The 23,346-nt window shown below is 31.0% G+C and overlaps 3 protein-coding genes across 13 annotated transcripts; 1 reads left to right on the forward strand and 2 right to left on the reverse strand.

Moving 5' to 3' along the window:
- Nucleotides 1-8,209: 8,209 nt before the first annotated feature.
- On the forward strand, nt 8,210-8,972 carry LOC107626392 (uncharacterized). The gene has a single exon (XM_016329265.3). It carries the CDS (start codon nt 8,301-8,303, stop codon nt 8,868-8,870), a length of 570 nt encoding a protein of 189 aa, XP_016184751.1. The 5' UTR covers nt 8,210-8,300; the 3' UTR covers nt 8,871-8,972.
- Nucleotides 8,973-10,039: 1,067 nt separating this feature from the next.
- On the reverse strand, nt 10,040-18,770 carry LOC107626389 (uncharacterized). Of its 11 annotated transcripts, none has more exons than XM_088504290.1 (6): nt 17,282-17,795; nt 12,722-13,671; nt 12,085-12,602; nt 10,803-10,928; nt 10,622-10,670; nt 10,040-10,432 (listed from the first exon to the last, which is right to left on the reverse strand). In XM_088504290.1, the coding sequence occupies exons 2-3, from the start codon at nt 13,473-13,475 to the stop codon at nt 12,121-12,123; spliced, it is 1,236 nt and encodes a 411-aa protein (XP_088360416.1). In that variant the 5' UTR covers nt 13,476-13,671; nt 17,282-17,795; the 3' UTR covers nt 10,040-10,432; nt 10,622-10,670; nt 10,803-10,928; nt 12,085-12,120. The 11 variants fall into 11 exon arrangements, with proteins under 11 accessions (XP_088360416.1, XP_088360417.1, XP_088360415.1 ...); XM_088504291.1 differs by having other exon boundaries at nt 12,722-13,499; nt 17,282-17,421; XM_088504289.1 differs by lacking the exon at nt 17,282-17,795 and having other exon boundaries at nt 12,722-14,703.
- LOC148575496 (1-(5-phosphoribosyl)-5-[(5-phosphoribosylamino)methylideneamino] imidazole-4-carboxamide isomerase HISN3, chloroplastic-like) lies at nt 10,242-12,101 on the reverse strand. The gene is made up of 4 exons (XM_088506258.1): nt 12,085-12,101; nt 10,803-10,928; nt 10,618-10,670; nt 10,242-10,432 (listed from the first exon to the last, which is right to left on the reverse strand). The coding sequence occupies exons 1-4, from the start codon at nt 12,099-12,101 to the stop codon at nt 10,242-10,244; spliced, it is 387 nt and encodes a 128-aa protein (XP_088362384.1).
- Nucleotides 18,771-23,346: the final 4,576 nt, after the last annotated feature.

Here is a 23,346-nt window from a genome sequence, read left to right on the forward strand (position 1 = left end):
AGTAGGAAAAAAATTGTTCACTTGGCTAAACATGCTGCTCGAGATTTCTCTAATGTCATTATCACCCAAAAATATATTCCTTCTTCTTTGCAATATAACTAGGAACCACTTTCAATGAATGTCTGTAAAGTGAACTGCGATGCAAGCATCTTTGAAAATGAGCAATTAGCTGGCTTTGGGTGTATTATTAGAGACAGCATGAAAATTTGGATAAAAGATTGTTCTGCTAGTATACCTCTTTCTAGTGTTCTCTGCTTGTCATGGTTTGGGATTGCGAGTGCAAAGAGGTCATATGTGAAAACTAATAATCTTGATGCGTTTCTTCTTGTTTCGTGAGACACAACCAGCATAATTAGGACTGACTTTGATCTGCTTGACAAAATCAAAGAGATGCTCTAGCATAATTGGATAGTTACGGTAGTACTCATCCAGCGTACAACAAAAAGAGCGGCGAATTTAATGGCTAAAACTGCTGCTTTAATCAAGCAGGTGTACCTGGAGTGGTTGTTGCCTGCTAATAGTTTAGACTTTAGACATTATTATTAGAGAGAAGTACTACTCTTTCTCTTAGATCCTTTTTCCTTGTGTTATTTTCAGTCACAAGAAAAAAATCTAAAAATTTGTTAATGTTACAACTATGAAGTGTATGAAATTAGTCCCACATTTAAAAAAACAAAAAAAAAATGAAAAATTTATAAAACAAGAGACCTATTAATTTACTATTTTTTACTTATTTTATATATCACCGTATTAAAAAATAATATATTTTAATTCAAACCATGAGTTCATGATCCTATATATCTTCAAAGTGTTTCATTCCAAGTTCCAACCGGCCAAAAATTAAAGAAAGGTTCTGGATTTTTTTTTTTTTCAAAACGCAATTATGGCACATGATGACTATTTATAGAGAACTATCTATATTTGCATTAGATTTTTGTTTACTTCTATAGGTAAACGTGCTTTGGCGACTGGCGTTTATGCCGAAAGCTAACTAAAAGCCAACATGATATGAAGAAAATCTTCAATGTTTAATAGGACTACAATACTATATATGTTTGGAAATATTTTAAGTGCACCGGAAAGTATCAGTGCACCAGTTGTTTTAACCATTAATTTCAATTAATATATTATATATATTTTTTATAATTCGAATCAACGGTTAAAAAAATTAGAACACTAATATTTCTGGTGCACTTGAAATGTTTCCTATATATTTTATGACTGATAGAACAATAGTATATATTGAGTATAAAGTATTTTTCTATCATATTATATCTAAATAAAAAATTAATCACTAATTAGTCATCGCATATAAAAATATATATTTGATATTTTATAAAAAAAAATCATTTATACTACTGTTATAATATTTGACTATATATATAATACATTTAATTATTCTAATGACTAATTATTTACTTAAAATGTATGAATCAATATGTGTATATATATATATATATATAATAATTGATTTTTAATATATCATGAAAGATTTTTTTTTTTTTATATTTCTTTTGGTGTTACAAAGAACTTGAAACCGAGTTGTGGGGAAATTTTGTATACTTTTGATAATTTTTAAGAGTAAATGAGAATTTTGTTTTATTTTGTTATTTATGCTGTAACATATCATCAATGTTGGAAAAAAAGAGAGATATTAATTCAAAGGAAGCGTAGGTTTTTTTTTCAAATTTAAAATTTTAATTTTAGAGAATAATAGAAATAATCTATACTGTTACTTTACTTACTTATGTATCAAAATATAAGTAAAATAGAGGTGGAAGAAAAAACTCACATTTATCCTTAAAACATCTAAAAAATTATCCCAACTACTGACCTACTCTCAAGTTAGCATATATCGAGTATAAAATGATACGGAATTATATTTTCTTATTATGATAATACAAATAATACAATCCTTGAAACATTGAATGATATGGAATAACACATAATACAAATAATATATACAATACCTTCACAAATTTTAATTTTCTTGTTATTATTTAATTTATCATCTTCTTGTGTATACAAGTATCAAAACATAAATAGTGTTTTTACTTTTTAAGTCTTGAATTTCATAAGCATTTTCCCCTTTTTTGAAACAATATTATTTTGAACAATATAAACGAATTTAAATACATAACTAAATATCTTTCTTCATATATAAATATTTATATTCAGATTATCTTAAATGCTAGTTCTAATTTTAATTTTATTTTGAGTTTTATAAAATGACATATAAATATTTGTAAAATTATATGTTATAAATAATGATTTAAAATTAAAAATAAAATTTGTCCTTCCAATACTTAATCTTAATTTAGTTAAAATTTTATATTATTTTTAATTATTTCATCAATATAATTAATTATATGAGTAATAAAATTTTATTAATTTTTCATCAAGATAATACCATATTTCTAAGATGATACTGATTTTATTTCATTAGTAAATTCTAATGTAAATTTTAATTTTACAATCAATTCACTTTTTAAAAATATAAAAAATAAAACTCTAAAAATACTCTATTGTAAATGTTCTCATATTCATATCCAATTAAGAATTCCAACACATTAAAATAAACTCTATTAAAATAATAGAAATATTTGACCACCAAAATAAATTAATCAAAAACAATAAAAAAAATTATTTTATTTAATATTTATTAATTATTATAATAATTAATATATATTAAAAAAGATAAACTTTGTTTGTTTTTTTATCTCCGCAATATTACTGTTAAAATAAAATAAATAAATAAGTTTAAAGATGCAACAATGGTGGGTGGTGGCCGTCCAACCATTGAAATGCAAGTGTCACCATCTTGCAACCGGCCATGCAATGGTTTCCTTTAGTTACCATACACTTCTTCAAAATCATTTTTAACACTTATTAAATGATTAAAATGGTTTAATTTGATTTTTATTTTGATCAAATATTTCGGATTTGACTATATGAATAATGAAGATTAATCCTAGTGCTGGAAGTGAGTCAAATTTGTCGTTGAGCCAATTCGAACTAGAACCATTAATAACTCGATAAGCTGAACTCGTGAGCTGGTGAGTCGAACTTGAGTTTGGAATTAAACTTATAAATTAAATGAGCCGAACTTGAGTTTGGATAAATCCAGCTCATTAGCTCATGAGTTGGCTCGATTATATATATATATATATAATCTATACTTTTAATATTATATATATTAATGATCTTAATTATTTAAAATTGTATATTTATTTTTTACATATAATTTTGATGTAGAACATAAATAAAAAATTTATAATTTATTGATAGATAGACAATATATAAAATTGATCTTTTTAATTTTTTAAATATATAAGTTATAATTTATTGATATAAAATTATAGATTATTTCCTATTATTTGAGCCAGCTCGTGAGCTTTCGGTGAGTCGAGCTTGAGCTTAAAAAATAGGCTCGATTATTATCAATGTGTCGAGCCGTAAACCAAACTCAATTTTTGTGAGCCGAACTTGAGTTTGATCTAACTCGACTCAATTCGTCTCACTTCCAACCCTAATTAACACTACTAACTAGCTACATATTTACATATATAGTTCCTTATTAAAAGAACATATAAAATTAGTGTGGTTCTTAAAATATTTTTAACATGAGTTTAATGATTGAAATATATACATATAACCATATAGGGAATAATCAATTTAGTATTTAGTGTATTTAATCAATTAATATATTCATGACAGTAAAAGGACTATTATATATTAGATAGCAGCCATATATGTCTTAAAGTAACAATAATATACTCACAGACGTATATTTTTCAAGAAATAAATTGATTTTAAATTTTATACAAGATAAATTTGTTTCATATGTATGTACCTTTTAAAACTAAATAGTTAGTTTAGTTAAAATTTAATCAATCATCTTACATATATATATTAAAAAAAAGCCGCTATTAAATCTGTTATTAGTATAAAATATATAATAAAATATAAAATATATATTAAAAATATGCAAATAAATACATATATACATATATAAGATATATAGTCATTAATAATATTTGTTGTAAATATAACATTTTTAAATTCAATATATAGTACTATTAAAATTTTGTTAGATAAGAAAATTGAGAAAATGTTGGAGGAAAAATACCAAGCTTGTTGGTCAATAATGGAAGAAGACTAGAAGAGTGTAGTTTTTTTTTATGACTTTAAGAGTAAGAAAGGAACAGTTTTCTAGATTGATGGTGGAGTTAATTACACCCACTAATAATGTTTGTGTTCTTCAATGTCTAAAGTGATTAACAAGAAAAAAAACAGAATCTTTCCTCATTGAGATAAAGGGATGCTTACATTACAAATTAAAACAGCAGCAAAGAGCCAAATTTGTTGAAGAAAGTCAACAAACTCATCCTTGCATGTACTGCTTCTGCTTGGTTTAATTTACATAAATAATAACAATAATAACCGCTGGCAGACTCTATTTAGCAGCGATTGAAAAAACCCGTCGCTAAATATCCGTCGCTATCTACCAATTTTTTTTATAATGTATGCATGTTCTTTATACGAAAATAAAATGTGTTTTGTAAAAATGACTTTAATTCTTGAGATTCTTAAGCAAAACGAAAAGAATTTTGATCTTACACTAACTTCTCTCATATTTGCATAGGACCAAAAATATTATATTTTTTATATTCAATTTTTAAAAAGATAGAAACAAAGTAGCAAAATATTTTTTTAAATAAAAAAAATAAAATAAAAATGAAATAGATTGTTCTCAGAATTTTCAACTTAAGCCAGCAACAAGTTCCTACACCTCCACTAATAACTGAGAAAACAGCATGCGAGTTGACAATGCAAACACTAATTAATTATTTAATTAATCACTATGGCCTACATATATATCAATTTTGTCATGGTGCTGCTCTATATATGTTTGAATTATGATCTTACTTTATATAAATGCTACTTTTAGAAAATTAAGGTCTCAAGCTTCTGGTTCTTTCAACTATATTATTCCTACATTAGTTATATCATCATGCATATGTAAAATTGGTTGTTCAAGACATAGATATAATTAAATTTCAAAATTGGATCATTTATTTAATTAGTTCATAGTATCTTTCATTGTAGTGGTTAAATTTGTTTATCCGGCCGTTTTATCTGTTATTTTTATATTTTATAACAAATCTATTAATAAATTTTTTAAGGTGATATTATTCTTCATATGATTCTAACTATGCACAATATACAATAAAAATATTAATACAATAAATAAGTTATTGAAAAATAATGTATGTGAATATTTTGATAAATATTTTTTATAATCAACTATCTATTTTGAATTCCTTAATACATGTGCCAATATAGCAGTTAAAATGGCATATATTATAACCACCAGTATTAATAAGTTCGACAATGATTAATTTTATATTTAAAAAATTAAAAGTGATCAGTATATAGTTGATAATAAAGAATATATATATAGACTCATAATCCACAAAATTGAGAATTAGGATTACTTTATTCAATGATATGAAAATATTTGTGTAATTAAGCACTCAATAAACTAACCTAAAAACACATCGTAATTAAGCTTAAAAGAATATTAGGTAGTGTTTGTTTTTAGAAATAAAATTAACATTAAAATACTGGAATTTAATATTATGTTTGGTAGTCAAAAATTTAAAAAATAAAATTTTAGTCTCAAACCATAAAATTTTAGTTCTTTTCATACTTCCAAAAAATAGAAACACAAAAAACTGTATTTTTTTTAGATTAAAATTAAAATTTTAATAATATTTTTTTTATAATTAAAATATTTTAATAAATATTCTTATTTTATCTTTATATTTATTTCAAATTAAATAAAACACTAAAATATAATATAATTTTATACATTTTATTTTAAATATAATACAAAAAAACTTAATTTAATTTCAATCTCTTAATTTTTATCTTTTATTTTCTATCTTTTAATCTTAATCTCCCTCAACAAAGACCCTAATGTATCACACCCGAGTGATGACGTTAAGGATTTAGTTCCATTCCAAATCCCAAAGAAATAAAAAATAAAAAAGAAAGAAATGATCAATATGCTGAATGATGATTTGTTACTATCTAAACAAATAAAGAGTGAATATGCACATCAATAGCCGCAATATAACTTTTTTTGTGTTCAAACTTTGAATTCTCTAACATGAATTTACATGTTTTCAAGTACTGACATTAAAAGTGTGTTTTTCTCATTTTGTTGTCATATATATATATATATATATATAAAGTCGATTTTACATAAATAACTAGTTATATATTATCATAGCAGCAAAAATAATAAATTTTTAAGTTTATTTTTTTAAAAATTATTTAAATATATGAATTTAATTAAATAAGTGTATAAAATTTTTTGCATTATATATATATATATATATATATATATATATATATATATATATATATCTAACAATTATGATTCAAAAATAAGTCATTGGTACACAAAAAAAGAGAAGATAGGAGGAGGAGGACAAGTTGTGACATGCTTACCATTAGTGGCCAACCAAAATTAAACATTTTTTTAGTGCATTGGTTATATTTTGATGTAACACAAACATCATAAGAAACACAAGGATACTAGCAAATAGTCAATGTGGCATGGGATTTATCAATCATTTTTACTAATATTTATCAATAAACAAGCAACCTGTTTTACTATTTTATCAAATTAAATCATAAAAATAATGGTAATTGGCGAATAAGAAGGAACAAAATCTAAGTTTTTCTTTTTTTTAATCACTGAAAAATAAAAAAAATTCCCTAAAAAAATAGTCAAGCACGTGGGCTTTTAGTGGGCCTACTTGATCCTTCCAACACGGTCTTGTTGGGTATAATCTTTCAGTGTCATAGTGGGCCCACCTTGGACCATTTCGGTAATAATCCACTGCTAGCTCCACAACCACCTTTGGACATGATGAGTCACCGAGTCATTGACTCAACTCAACGAGTTGACTCACTCCCAAAACCCAAGTACCCAACCATCACTCATTTATGAACTTAGAGAAATTGAGATTTTACCAAAAATAAAAAATGTAAATTAAATACATAAAATATAAAATCGTAACAAGCTTTAAATCATAAAATTTTTCACCCGTTACAAATTTTATAAAATTTATTAATTCATTTAAAATTGTAACTTCGAAATATTTTAAATTGTTTAAAACTCAAAAGTGCATGATGTTTTAACTCTTCTCAAATCTCAGTGGCAAAGCTATATGGAGGAGAATAATCTAGAGGGTAATTATTGGGTAAAAATTCATTTACAAAAGTACTCTATATTATTTAATTATAAAACATAGAATAATGGTCATTCATACTACTTTATTTGTAGAACATATTTCAATAAATGTCTAAGATGTCTCAATCTAAAATAATAATTGAGAGAAAAGAAAATTAAAATTAAAATATATTCTCAATTAAAGCTCAAAAAACTTGACAAATGTTTTAAAAAAAATGCAAGTAAAAATTTAAGCTCTAACAATTAAACAACTTAAAGACTTATATATATGCTATTCAAATCATCTATAGTTTAAAAAAAAACGAACTTAATTATAAAAATATGCCATGAATAAGATCTTTTAGTAAAAACTACACACACACACACTTACTTTATTAATAATAATAATAATAATAATAATAATAATAATAATAATAATAATAATAATAATAATAAGGTTTAATTATTCTCTTGGTCTCTATAGTTTTGTAAAATTTTCAATTAGGTCTCTATACTTTTTTTTCCTTTTAATTGAGTCCTTGCATCAATTTTTTTTAATTGGTCTCTACACTTTTTTTTTTTTATTTAGGTTCCTATACCAATTCTTTTTTTTTTTTTCAGTTAGGTCCCTATAAAATTAAGCTAATTACTACTAAGAGGGACTTAATTTGAAAAAAAAAATAGTGCAAGAACCCAATTAAAAAGAAAAAAAGTATATGGATCTAATTAAAAATTTTACGAAATTATAGGACCAATAGAGTAATTAAACTTAATAATAATAATAATAATAATAATAATAATAATGATGATGGATATTATATATTTTGCTAACTACCATAAAAGGACAAAATAGGCATATTGTGTAATATTGGTAACATTTTGGGGGCATTATTCACAACCATTACGTTTAAATAGATGCTCCATAGAAGCCTCCTCCCACTACTTTTTCATTCATATATTTCTCAAAACTTGTTCTAACTCTTATAATAAGCTCCATATATATTACTATATACTAAGATTTTATTAGCTAAGTTCACCAAAGATTTATAAAGCTATGGGAAATTGCTTAGTTCTTCATTGTCATGAGAACAATATGGTAAGAGTAATGAAGAGTGATGGGAAAATTCTAGAGTACAAAGCTCCCATTAAGGTGCACCAAGTTCTAGCACAATTTTCAGGCTATCATGCAATATCCAATTCACTACAACCCATTCATCATCTTCACCCTAATACCAAACTTCTCAAAGGTCAGATATTCTACCTTGTGCCTATCTCGCCGTCGCTGTCGCCGTCGCCGAAGTCTAGTAGCAAGAAGAAGAAGAAGGTGAGATTTGCTGAACAAGAAGTAGTAGTGGAAGGAAAAGGTGCAAAGGAAAATATTAATACTAATGATGATGATAATAATAATAATAATGGAGTGGTTAGGATCAAAATTGTTATAAGTAAGCAACAACTTCATGATATGATGATGCAAAAGGGAGAGATTATTTCGGTTGATGAATTATTATCTTTGGTGGATCATGGTGAAAATAGTAATGATGAAGAATTTGATGATGATAATAATAATAATGATGGTTCTATAGGGTGGAAACCATGCTTAGAAAGCATACCCGAATTATGTTAATAATTTGGAAAGTTATGATCTTATTATAAGAATATATATAATTTTATACTTTGTAGTTAGACATTATTCACTAGGTAATATTTTATTGGGTTACTTCAAATTTTTTTTTTTTTTGAGAAAATACCCATGTAATTTTTATTATCATAAGTGTATGTCTAAATATAAAGTATTAAATTTGCATGAATACAAAGGAAATTTCTATATATGTTATGTAGGTCTTCAATAAGGTTTCTTTCCTTTTCTTAGTTTTCTTATGTTTGAATTTTAATAGAATAGAAATAATTATATTTACCAATGCATCAAAAAAGATAATTTTGTTTGTCAAGTTCTGTTAATTGTGTTTGACATTCTGTAAAAGTTGGTGGAAATGAATTTAATTATAAAATTTAAATAATACAAATACAATTTTCTTAGAAATAAGAAGAGTAGAGTAGTTTAATCCAATTTTAGAATTAATTTTTCCCTATATATAATAAGAGAATTAATCAAATCCTAGATAAAATTTTTTAACAAAATCATTGACACGATGTACTATCCAACTTTTTTCTTTTATCCAAATTTATAAGTTTAAATGTGAAATTTTATTTGATCTAACAAAAAAAAAATTTGAATTGAAAACTCTAGATTGCAAGAATTTATTCAATGTAAAATCTTATTTAGAAATAGTAAAACTATAAAAATTTAATTAACATTGCTTGAACTAAAGTTGCTCTAGATTCATCAAACCCTTGGAAATTTTCAGCATGATAAGCATGTTTGAGGGAAAAAAAATGATTGTCATGGTGTTTATTATTGCTTTTCACCTCACTAATAATGGTAGTGGTACCAACACAATTTTTACAATTATTATATTACCAGCATTTGATAAATAATTTGATTAGCCAAGTCAAAAGCGTTCATAATCCACAAGAGAGTATTCCACTTCTATCATTTACATTATTATCACCACTAACTACTACCATAAGATAATTATTAGAAAATTGAAATTTTCTTTTAAAAAAAAAAAACTAAAACAAATCTCCTAAAATCACACCAAACAAGAACTAACCTTTTTCTTTTTGAATTTATAATTTATATTAATAAGAAAACACTTAATTTCACTAGAATTATATCATCAGTTTACCATTTAACACATATATGCGTAAATCTCATTCAACACATCATCAAAATGCAAACAACTATTGTGGGAAATTATGATCATATAAGGGAATCTAAGTAACTAATGTCTCATGAGCAAATGCTACAATCATGAGAAAAAAAAAGTTAAAAAACATCACCAAATAGAAGGTTACAAACACGAGAGAAACAATTTCAAAAAGTCCAAGTTCACCAGACCCTACAACTTAAAACAAGTCTCAAATCATAATGTAATTAAACTATGGAGGCTTGTTGCTGGGGATGCCAAGCTACAACATCTTTATAAACCATGTTTCCCCCAAAAATGTCCAATGCACTTCCCACGGTGACATCCACGCGCTCCATCCCCGCCATCTTTATCCTCTCTAAATAGTCCATTACAGTCACACCCCCAGCATATGTAACAGGAATCTGATTATGGAAATCTGATTTAAGAATTAAGACATAAAATTGTTATATGTTTGTCAGAATTCAAGATAAAAACGCGCACGCACACGCTAGCACACACAAATCCTTTATTTATGGTTATAATTCAGACGACTGAAAAACCTTAATGCAAGCTAAGACTTCAATAGGCAAAGATAAAGTCAAGGCAGCTTAAGAAAGTTACCAACCGGTGAATGCTTGCCAAGCAAAGCCACTAGCTCTTCATCAATTCCCAGCCTGCCATGAGAATCATATATTATCAGCTGTATTTCAATGCGTGACACGGAGTTCTGTTTATCTCATTTGCATATTAAATGCTGGCCCTTTAAGTTGGAGTTTACAATATTGAATCGGACAATCGTAACTTACTTTTTCCCTTCAACATCAACACCATGAACTAGAAATTCATCAGCAAAGTTGGCAAGAAATTGCATTACTTCAGCATACATCACTGAACTTCTGGCACCTATCAGTGACAACTGAATATTTACCTTCCTGAACAAAGATCGTAGAAGCAAAATTTAAAAAACAAAAAAGAATCCAGCTACTTGAACATTTAAAACTTGAAGCCAACTACTTGAAAAAGTTAATGTATTCCTATTCTAGAAAAAAAAGAGGGGGGGGGGGGGGAGGGAGGGGAGGAAGGGAAGGGGGAGATTATCACGGTGGATAGGATTCTAAACCAGTTTGAACAGGTTTTCCCTTTTGATGTGCTACATATTTTAATCCCTCCAAATATTTGTTCTTAAAAAAGAAAAAAGATTAATTTCTGCATAATGTGTGATTCAGAAACAAACAAAGGATGACTATTATGATTTCACATTCCAAATAAGAATAATGAAATTTAAAGGGGAAAACATCTTAAAGTAAGTTTGAGAATAAAAGAGATACTAAATAAGAAAACAGAAGTTAGAAACTGGCAAATTGGGTACAACAATATAATACAATGATTTAGAATTAAAATAACAGAAAATCCAAAATATAAGCAACTCGTTACCCAAAAAGTAGCAAAATAAATATTAAAAAAAATACTGATATATATGCTTTGCTGGGAAAAGGAATAGAAAATCGCTAATACTGATATATATGCAACAAATGCTGCTCCTTCCCACTGGATCGAAACAAGGCAGAAGTTTGAAACATAGGAATAATCAAAGAGTCCCTACTTTGTTGACAACAGAACTATCTAAGCTAGACTAGAGATGTCAAGAAAACTAGCATAGTTGTCCTTGTCAGGGTTTGTTACACATCCTACTTGGTTTAATAATTGAGGTTTCAGTGCTTGATGCTGCAAGTTCAACAAATTCAAACGGCGACAAGATGGTAGGACCTCATGTGAACAGCAAGCTTTGAGTGGGAACTATCACAATAAAAAATATCAAAGATGATATTCCATATATTCCAAACTAACAATGAAATCACCAGGAAGAACCTTCATCAACTCATGAATTGAAACAAGATTGGCATGCATTGGCAAACTTATTCACAGCAGTCGATTATGTGTGTTAATGTGTATTGGGCAAACAGAATTACAGTACAAAATGGTCAAGCACAAAAGCATTCACATTTCACAGCCAAACAATCAATATAAATAATAAAGCCGCTTTAAGAAACATAAGAAAATGATGAGAAAAACATAGGCAAGCATTACCTTTTCGAAGCAAGCATGTTCTAAATTCAAATTTGCCTATTTCTTTTTCCCCTCCTGGGCATTCTCTTCTTCCCACTGGATGTCAGGGAAAATAAAGACAGCAAACAAATCATCTCTTATTCCCCAACTCGGGACCTCCATTCTGTACATGTGCATGCTAAGTACCTTCCAATCCAAGAACTCACACTCCGTTGGGGACCTCACAGACCTACGGAGGACCCGGGAGGGATGGTTGACAAACTTCTTTGCAACAACCTGAAGAACCAACACAAAGAGGACCGGGTCCTCTTTTTCTTCCTTTGCATAGCCATGTAACATAACAATAAACGTGCCTTTGCCATCAAGATCAACAAGCACAGGCGTTTTCTCATCATACAAGGACGGCATTCTATCTAAGCAGCCTTCAAGCCTTTGGAAGAAAAGGACACCCAATTCATCCACCTGGAATGCATATATCACTTTTTTTCCTTCAATGCATTCGCATGAAAGTGCCAGGTATTTGCCAGGATCAACCAAATCTGTAACAATATCAATAACAGAATGGATAATACTACAATGAAGAGCGAAAATTTCAAATAAATTCAATAAGACAAAGAAAATAATGTGCAATACACACTTGGAGAGTAATTATGAATACCTGGAATATGCACCCTTGGAAGAAAGAACCGACGCTGGCCATCGGATGCCAGTGGGACACAAAAAGAACGCGTAAAACTATTGTCACCCACACTCGTTGTCCAATGTAGGTTATGGGTGTCATAAGAGAAGACGACAACTCTTCCATCTTCCAAACAGAGTCGGATGTATAGCTTACCATAGAAGTCGAACCATGAACTGTGAACAATTATGGAATGGTAGCCAGGAAGATCAGGAAGATCAGGAAGATCAGGAGCATCAGGCAAGTGTTCCCAAACTTTGGTCCCAGAGCGTAGAACCCAAAAATTCTGATCACCATTGTCGGGTATGAAACCACCGAGACCACACATCATCATAAAATAATAATCACTTCCGATTTTGTGAAGAGTAGTGAACCCGGAAACAGATAACTCTGGAGCATCATCGATTGATTTCGACTCCTCTAACTCCTTCTTGTCAAGGTCTAGTTCGTAGACTTTATTGCAAGGAGTATAGAAAGCATGATCAAAATAATAGTCATAACTGGACATATATTTGAGACCTCCAACGAGATGAATCTTGGAATCCAACTCCAAAGCGAACGTGCGGCCCAGTGGAAGATCCATGCTGAAATCGAAGGGTAACGGAGGTAGATTTTCGCAATCCACAGCCTCCTTCTCGGGTGTTATCAGTTTCATGAGGTCGATGCCGCAGATCTTTGTACGCATTAGCACCATAAGGTATCGTTGATTCTTCTCCGCCACCATCCCTTCCATCTCAGCCAGAAAAGGGGATAAACCCTGGCAATGAGGAAATTGTTGAAGCAGCTGATACTGGAACGGAAATCAATCCTGGTGGATAGATAACTACGTAGTGGCATGGGCCGATTGACATTGGGTTCATGTGATCCAGCCCGAAATATATACCGAACCTATTTATTAGATTCGAATTCGGCTCTAAATGCGATGAAACCTATACACGTTTGGACTACGATTATATGAAAACTGGGCCGTTAATATTATATTATCTTGATATTTTCTTATAAACTAGCATGTGAAAATATCCAAATTTTCAACACTCCAACTATTATTTGACATGGTAAAATTCACTTAAAAAAATATAACAAGAACCAACTCTTTTCTAAAATTAAAGCATAACCATAATTAATACTAATATTATCTAATAACACCAAATACTTAAATCAATACAAATAACACAATATTATGCATTAATATAAAATCTTATGCATTTTAAACATAAAACATTAACTTATAGTCTTATAATAACTAATAACACAAAATATTAAGGTTTACAATACTTAAATTCCACATAAGAATAACTATCATCTATCATTAATAACAAAAAATATTAATTATATATGATGACCGGGCCACCGGATCGAGTTCGGGCAACCCGAGCCATGGCACCGACCCGACCCGACCCGAAATAATGACCGAGTCTATTTTTGAGACCCTTACCCGGTGAAATCACACTAAATTAGTCCCTAAAGTGTTCGGGACTGGACCGGGTCTTCAGACCGGGTCAGGCCATGCACACCCCTATCATGAAATAGGGGTGTTCACGGACAGGCTGGGTTTAATTAGATTCTGGACTCGACCCTCTAAAGTTCAACGGATCTATTTTTACTAGAACCGAAATAATTCGAAATAAATAGAGTTAACCTCGGACAATTCGATGTAAAATTAGTATATACAAATTTATAAATTTTATATATTAATCTAATAAAATTTTATTTTTAAAAATTAAATTTAACAAAGATTATATCATATTTATACTAAAATAAATTATTTTAATACAAAAGTAGTTCTGTATAATATAAAAAATAGTAATTAAAATATAAAAGTATAATATAACATCAATACTTTTACCTAAAATATAAATTTTTATTATAAAAAATAACTTTTAACCAAGCTGAGTAATTCGAAATATAATCCAAATTCAACCCGAAAGTAACACCAGACAAAAATAATAAGCCTAAACCTAATAAAATATGCCTTAGATTTGGATAGAATTTTGAGGGTCTTGAACCCCCCGAGAATAAAGTGCTTCACAAGAAATAATTAGTTCTATCAACTTAGTGACAGGGGGAGATAAATTGAAGAGTGTAGTCTTTTGCAGTTAGTTAGAGAAATTTTGAGTATTCTTCTCTGAAGTGGATTCCCCACTCGAATAAGAACATTTATAATTTTCTGTATTATTGATTGTAATTTCAAATTTCATCTTTTTCCTCATATATTCTTAAGCTAATATTTGGTGCTTTCGTTAAGAGAGATGACCATATCCAATAAACTTAATCGACAAGCTGAGATTGCACAGGCACAGTCACAAACTGTGGAAAGTTAATTAAATGTGCTTAAACTATAAGTTACTCTAGATTCATCAAACCTTGGAATTTTTCATGTTGATAAGCATGGCAGAAGGAAATTGATTGTTGTTTGAGGGGAAAAAAAATGATTGTCATGGTGTTTATTATTGCTTTTCGCCTCACTAATAATGGTAGTGGTACCGATACAATTTTTACAATTATTATATTACCAGTATTTGATAAATAATTTGATTAGCCAAGTCAAAAGCGTTTATATTCCACATGAAAATCTTCCACTTCTATCATTTACATTATTATCATCACTGAGAATTACCATAAAATAATTATTAGAAAATTAAACTTAAAAATAAAACAAAAACAAAAAACAAATTTCCTAAAATCACACACAACAAAAACTAACCAATTTCTTTTAAAATTTATAGTTTAAAACTGGATTTTGTTAGGACGGTGTAAAATAATTTCACATGTACATGCAATTACATAACACCACATCAGTAAAAATAACTATATTTGACGCATAAATAGTCATCTAAAAAAACAAATGACTGTCTAAAACACCGTACACTGTATCAAAATTAAACTCTATAATTTATATTAATAAAACACTTAATTTCACTGGAATTATTTCATCAGTTTACCATTTAAGTACAACAATGTCATTACACTGTATAAATCTCATTCAAGATTGAACAAGCTCGTATAAAGTCATTTTAGGTCGTCTTCTATCTAGTCTTTCTTTGATAATATACTATAGAGTAAATGAACTTCTACATGCATTGTTTGAACAGGTTTTGCCTTTTGATGTGCTACATATTTTAAACCCTCCAAAAAATTTTATTTAGAAAAGAAAAAAGATTAATTTCTGCATAATGCGTGATTCAGAAACAAACAAAGGATGAGTATTATGATATCACATTCCAAATAGGCATAATAAAATTTAAAGGGGAAAGCATCTTAAAATAAGTTTGAGAATAAAAGAGATACTAAATAAGAAAACACAAGTCAGAAATCGGCAAATTGGGTACAACAATATAATACAATAAGCAGGTTGGTCAAAATGGCGGAGCGCATCTGGTTTTATATGCGACAAAAAAGTGCCTTTAAAACTTAAAGGTAAATTCTATCGCACCGCTATAAGACCGGCTATGCTGTATGGTACGGAGTGTTGGGCGGCTAAAGGGGAGCACGAACATAAGTTGAGTGTGGCTGAGATGAAGATGTTGAGATGGATGAGTGGTCATACGCGATTGGATAAAATAAGGAATGAAGATATAAGGGAGAAAGTTGGAGTAGCACCCATTGTGGAAAAGATGGTTGAATCGCGTCTCAGGTGGTTTGGACATGTGGGAAGAAGACCGATAGAACATCCAGTCAGGAGGGTGGATGAGATGGAAGATGGACAAAGGGCGAAAGGCAGAGGAAGACCTAAGAAGACCATCCATGAGGTGGTCAAACGAGATCTACATGTAAACGGTCTTTCTATAGACATGATACATGACAGAGCACAATGGCGTCGTTTGATTCATGTAGCCGACCCCACTTAGTGGGACAAGGCTTTGTTGTTGTTGTTGTTGTTGTATAAGCAACTCGTTACCTAAAAGTAGCAAAATAAAAATTAAAAAGATACTGATATATATACTTTGCTGGGAAAAGGAATAGAAAATCGCTAATAATAAAAGGAACTATAGAGAGATGTACGCAACAAATGCTGCTCCTTCCCACTGGATCGGAACAAGGCAGAAGTTTGAAACATAGGAATAATCAAAGAGTCCCTACTTTGTTGACATCAGAACTATCCAAGCTAGACTAGAGATTTCAAGAAAACTAGCATAGTTGTCCTTGTCAGTTGTCATGGTTTGTTACACATCCTACTTGGTTTAATAATTGAGATTTCAGTCCTTGATGCTGCAAGTTCAACAAATTCAAACGGCGACAAGATGGTAGGATCTCATGTGAACAGCAAGCTTTTGAGTGGGAACTATGGCAATAAAAAATATCAAAGATGAAATAACCAGGAAGAACCTTCATCAACTCATGAATTGAAACAAGATTGGCATGCATTGGCAAACTTATTCACAGCAGCCGATTATGTGTGTTAATGTGTATTGGCCAAACAGAATTACAGTACAAAATAGTCAAGCACAAAAGCATTCACAGCCAACCAATCAATATGGGATAACAATAAATAATAAAGCAGCTTTAAGAAAACTATGACAAAACAGAGGCGAGCATTACCTTTTTGAAGCAAGCATGTTCGAAATTCAAATTCGCCTACATTTCTTTTTTCCCCACATCGCGACCTCCTGGGCATTCTCTTCCCACTGGATGTCAGGGAAAACAAAGAAAGCAGGCAACTCATTGATGCCCAGCTTCATGCTGTACATGTGCATGCTAAGGACCTTCCAATCTAAGAACTCACACTCCAATGGGGACCTCACAGACCTACGGAAGACCCGAGAGGGATAGTTGACTAACTTCATTGCCACCTGAAGAACCAATACGCAGAGGACTGGGTCCTGTTTTTGATCGTTTGCAAAGCCAGGTGCCATAACAACAAACGTGCCTTTGCCATCAAGATCAACAAGTACAGGCGTTTCCTCATAATACAAGGACGACATTCTATCTAAGCAGCCTTCAAGCCTTTGGAAGATAAGGACACCAAATTCATCCACCTGGAAAGCATATATCTTGTATATTCCTCCAATGTGTTCGCATGAAAGTGCCAGGTATTTGCCAGGATCAAACAAATCTGTAACAATATCAATACCAATACGAATAACAATACTCAGGAGTAAACAACATGAAGATGCAGGAAATTAGCTGATACCTGGAATACGCACTCTTGGAAGAAAGAACCGACGCTGGCCATACAGTGGGACACAAAAAGAACGCGTAAAACTATTGTCACCCTCACTCGTTGTCCAATGTGAGTTATGGGTGTCATAAGAGTAGACGAAAACGCTTCCATCTTCGAAGCAGATTCGGAGGTATAGCTTACCATAGAAGTCGAACCATGAACTGTGATCAACTATGGAATCTGAGGGTGGGTTAGGATCACTAGGAGCATCAGGTAAGTCTTTCCAAACCCTAGTCCCAGAGCGTAGAACCCAAAAATTATGAGGACCAGACCCGGGTATGAGACGGTCCATACCACACATCTTTATCAAATAATAATCACTTCCGATTTTGTGAAGAATATAGTATCTGGTATTAATAAACCCTGGAAAATCATAGATTGAATTCGACTCCTTCACCTCCTTCTTGTCAAGGTCTAGTTCGTAGACTTTTTTGCAAGGCTCGGAAGCACGATCATAAGAAGCAGCTGCTTCGGACAAATATTTGACACCTCCAACGAGATGAATCTTGGAATCCAACTCGATAGCGAACATGCGGCCCAGTGGAAGATCCACGCTGAAATCAAAGGGAAACGGAGGTAGATTTTTCCAATCCACAGCCTCCTCCCCGTCCTTCTCGGGTGTTATCAGTTTCATGGGGTCGATGCCGCAGATCCTTCTACGCATTCGCACCATAAGGTATCGTTGATTCTTCTCCGCCACCATCCCTTCCATCTCAGCCAGAAAAGGGGACAAACCCTAGCAATGAATTTTTTTCGACGGTATTTCCTAACTGCACAGGTCAAGGACTAATCCGTTGCAAAGGACTAATACATCGGAATCTGAGCTCTATTTAAAGGTCTGCCGCTGACTTGCAGCTGATACTGGAAGTGGACCATATGAGAATGAGCCCAAAAGAAGGGAGCGTTTATGGGCGGGCCAGGTTTAGTTAGATTTCGGATCAGACTATAAAAGGTTAATAGGTCTATTTTTATTAAAATCGAAATGATTCAAAATAAATCAAGTTAAACCGAGTCGAGTCGAGATAAAATTAGTATATATAAATTTATCGATTTTATATATTAAGGTAATAAAATTTTATTTTTTTTAAAAATAAATTTAACAAATATTATATTATATTTATACCAAAATAAATTATTTTAATACAAAAGCAATACCATATAATATAAAACATATTAATTAAAATATAAAAGTATAATATGATATTAATACTTTCACTTTAAAATATATATATTTTTATTATAAAAAATAATTTTGGACCGAGTTAGGTAACTCGAAACATAACCTAAATTTGACTCAAAAGTAACACCAAATAAAAATAATAAGTCTAAATCCAACAAAATATGTTTTGGGTTTAGTCCGAACTTCGAATGGCGTCAGATCTTAAACATCCCTAGAATACAGTGTTAATTCTGTCAAGTAAGTTAATGAGAGAGATAAATTAGAGAGTGTAGCCTTTTGTGTTGTGATAAGAATGGGACGTAGATGCCCATTCCCATGTGAAACTTATTTTCTCAAGAAGGAATAATATTAAATGAACGTTGAAATTATATCCCCCATTCATGTATAAATAGAGGCCTTTGCTTCTAAGAAAAATACAATCAATAATAACAACGTTCTCTCTCTCTTATATTCTCTCTTCTTACAAGTATTTTAAGTACTCCTCTCTTATTTTTTTATATATAATATTAGTAAATATATTAATCATCTCTATTATATTGAGATAGTAATTATAGTAAATATTACTACTTGGGTTATCTAATTATATTTCCATATTTTATTTGTTACTTCTTCCTTATTTATTTAGTTATTTTATAACACGTTATCAGCACGAAGTTCTAACGAAATTTTAGGAAGACTCCAGGTAACAAATTTTTATTATGTTGAAGCTCTTTCATCTTGAATTTAATGCTCTTAATATATCTGAAAATAATTATTTATCATGGATACTAGATGTTAAAATCCATCTTGATTCAATGGATCTTGGAGATACCATTAAGGCTGAAAATAATACATCCCAAAAAGATATAGCCAAAGCCATAATTTTCCTTCGTCGTCATCTTGACGTATGATTGAAAAATGAATATCCCATATTAAAAGATCCTGCAGATCTGTGAAAAGACCTTGAAAAAAGGTATAATCATCAAAAGACGGTGATACTTCCTCAATTCCGATATGTTAGAGAAAACTTTCTCAACCTTCCATGTCTCGAATGTGCTCCTGCAGCAGCAGTATCGAGAAAAATGGTTTAAAAAATATTTTGAGTTAATTTCTTGTCTTCTTGTTGTTGAACGCGACAATGAATTGCTTTTAAGAAATCATGAAGCGCGCCCAGTTGGCGCCGCCCCATTTCCTAAAGCAAATGCGGCAAAATCATAACCCCAAAAGAGGTAAATGACAAGATTTTGATAATAAGAAAAATTATGGAAGGAAGAAGAATTAGATTCACAAGAAAGGATCTCATCAGAAGTGGGATAAATAAAGAAACAATGGGTAAAGTATATCAATTGAGGATAAATGCTTCCGTTGTGGTGGAAAGGGCCATTGGTCACGTACCTGTCGTACCCAAAGGCACCTAGTTGATCTTTATCAAGCATCCTTGAAAAAGGATGACAAAGGAAAGGAAAAAAATTTTGTTTCAAATGATGAAAATTCCACCACTCATTATGATGTATCTAATTTCTTTAAGGATTCTGAAGGAAATATTGGCTATTTGATCAATGATAGAATAGTTTGATATGTGTATGTGTTTGTTAAGTATTCATGTGAATAATTTGACTGTGCATGTACCTCTACTCATTTTATAATTATTATTTGTTTTTGAAGAAAAATGGCAAGGATATATTCTGAAGATATTTGCCTTGCGGATAGTGCAAGTTCGCACACTATTCTTAAAAGTGATATATATTTTACTCATCTTGTGCCAAAAGAAGAATATGTTAATACTATTATTGGCTCAGGCAATGTGATAGAAGGCTCCGGAAGAGTTATAATTTTGTTTCCTGGAGGAAAAAAAATTATAATAAATAATGCACTATTATCTACCAAGTCTCTGAGGAACTTGTTGAGTTTCAAAGATATTCGCCGAAATGGATATCATATTGAAACAATGAATGAGAAAAATCATGAGTATTTATGTATCACAACTCATGATTTAAATAAAAAGGTTATATTATAAAAGTTATCCTCACTTTCATCTGGGTTGTATTATACCAAGATTAGTGCAATTGAATCACATGCCATTGTAAACCAGAAGTTTACTAGCCCAAATGAATTCATAACTTGGCATGATAGATTGGGTCATCCGGGAACAACCATGATGAGGAGAATTATTGAAAACTCTCATGGACATTCACTAAAGAACCAGAAGATTCTTAAATCTAGTGAATTTTGTTGTGCTGCATGTTCTCAAGGGAAGTTAATTTTAAGGCCATCACCAGTAAAGATTGGATTTGAGTCCCCTAAATTCCTAGAAAGGATTCAAGGTGATATATGTGGACCTATTCATCCACCATGTGGATCTTTTAGATATTTTATGGTCCTGATAGACGCATCTTCGAGATGGTCATATGTGTGCTTATTATCTTCTCGCAACCTGGCGTTTGCGAGATTACTGACTCAAATTATTCGATTAAAAGCACAATTTTCAGAAAATCCAATCAAAGCAATTCGCCTTGATAATGCTGGTGAATTTACTTCCCAAGCTTTTGATGCTTATTGTATGGCTAATGGAATAAGTGTTGAACATCAAGTAGCTTATGTTCACACACAAAATGGGTTAGCAGAATCACTTATTAAGCGCCTCCAATTAATTGCTAGACCCTTGCTTATGAGAACAAATCTCCCAACCTCGGTTTGGGGCATGCTATTTTACATGCCGCAGCACTTATTCGTTTGAGGCCCACGAATTACCATCAGTTCTCTCCTATGCAATTAGCTTTTGGCCAGCAGCCAAATGTCTCCCATTTAAGAATATTTGGGTGTGCGATATATGTTCTCATTACACCACCTAATCGCACCAAAATGGAACCCCAAAAAAAATTGGGGATATATGTTGGATATGATTCTCCCTCTCTAGTGAGGTATCCTGATATACAAACGGGAGATGTATTTAAAACCTGGTTTGCAGATTGTCATTTTGATGAATCAAAATTTCCAATATTAAGGGGAGAGAATAAGCTTCCTGAAAAGGAACTTAATTGGAATGCATCCTCGTTGATGCATTTAGATCCTCGATCAGGGCAATGTGAACTAGAAGTTCAAAAGATTATACAATTGCAAAGAATAGCAAATGAATTGCCTGGTGCATTTTCCGATACAAAGAGGATAACCAAATCTTATATACCAGCAAAAAATGCCCCAATTCGAATTGATGTCCCAGTATGACAAGTAGCCACTGAAGCAAATTCATGCTAGAAGCGTGGCAGGGTGGAAAATGCCCCAATTCGAATTGATGTCCCAGTAGGACAAATAGCCACTGAAGCAAATACATGCCAGAAGCGTGGCAGGCCTGTCGGTTCCAAAGATAAAAATCCTCGAAAGAGAAAAGAGGTAAATAATATTCCTGTTGAAAAAGACATAGTAGAGACACCTGCAGTTGTCGAAAATTCTGGTATAGTTTTAACGCCAGAAGACGTTCAGGTACCTGAAAATTGTGAAAATGACGAGATCTCAATAAATTATGTCTTAACAGGAGAGAAATGGGACCGAAATAAGACAATTGTCAATGAAATATTTGCATATAATGTGGCATTAAATATCATGCATGAAAGTAAGGATCTTGAGCCAAGATCAGTCGAAAAATGTCGACAAAGGAATGATTGGCCAAAATGAAAAGAAGCCATGAAGGCTGAATTAGATTCACTTGCAAAACGTGAAGTCTTTGGACCTGTAGTCCGTACACCTGAAGATGTAAAACCTGTTGGATACCGATGAGTATTTGTGAGAAAACGAAATGAGAAAATGAAGTTGTGCGCTACAAAGTCCGACTTGTGGCACAAGGTTTTTCACAAAGGCCTGGTATAGATTATGAAGAAACGTATTCCCCTATAGTGGATGCGATAATATTGCGTTATTTGGCCAGTTTATCTGCATATCATAAATTGTATATGTATTTAATGGATGTGGTAACAACCTATTTATATGGCTCTTTAGATCGGGATATCTATATGAAAGTCCCTGAAGGACTAAAGATATCTAAATCATCCAATGAATATTCGCAAGGGTTATACTCAGTCAAATTGTAAAGATCCTTATATGGTTTGAAGCAATCTGGACGAATGTGGTATAATCGTTTTACTGAGTATCTGGCCAAAAATGGATTCAAGAATGATGATATCTGTCCATGCGTTTTCATAAAGAAATCTGCATCTGGGTTCATTATAATTGCTGTGTACGTTGATGATTTAAATATTATTGGAACTCCTGAAGAGATTCCAACAATTA

This window comes from Arachis ipaensis, chromosome B2, assembly GCF_059453495.1.
Source record: "Arachis ipaensis isolate K30076 ecotype BB chromosome B2, ASM5945349v1, whole genome shotgun sequence".
Classification (NCBI taxonomy): Eukaryota; Viridiplantae; Streptophyta; class Magnoliopsida; order Fabales; family Fabaceae; genus Arachis; species Arachis ipaensis.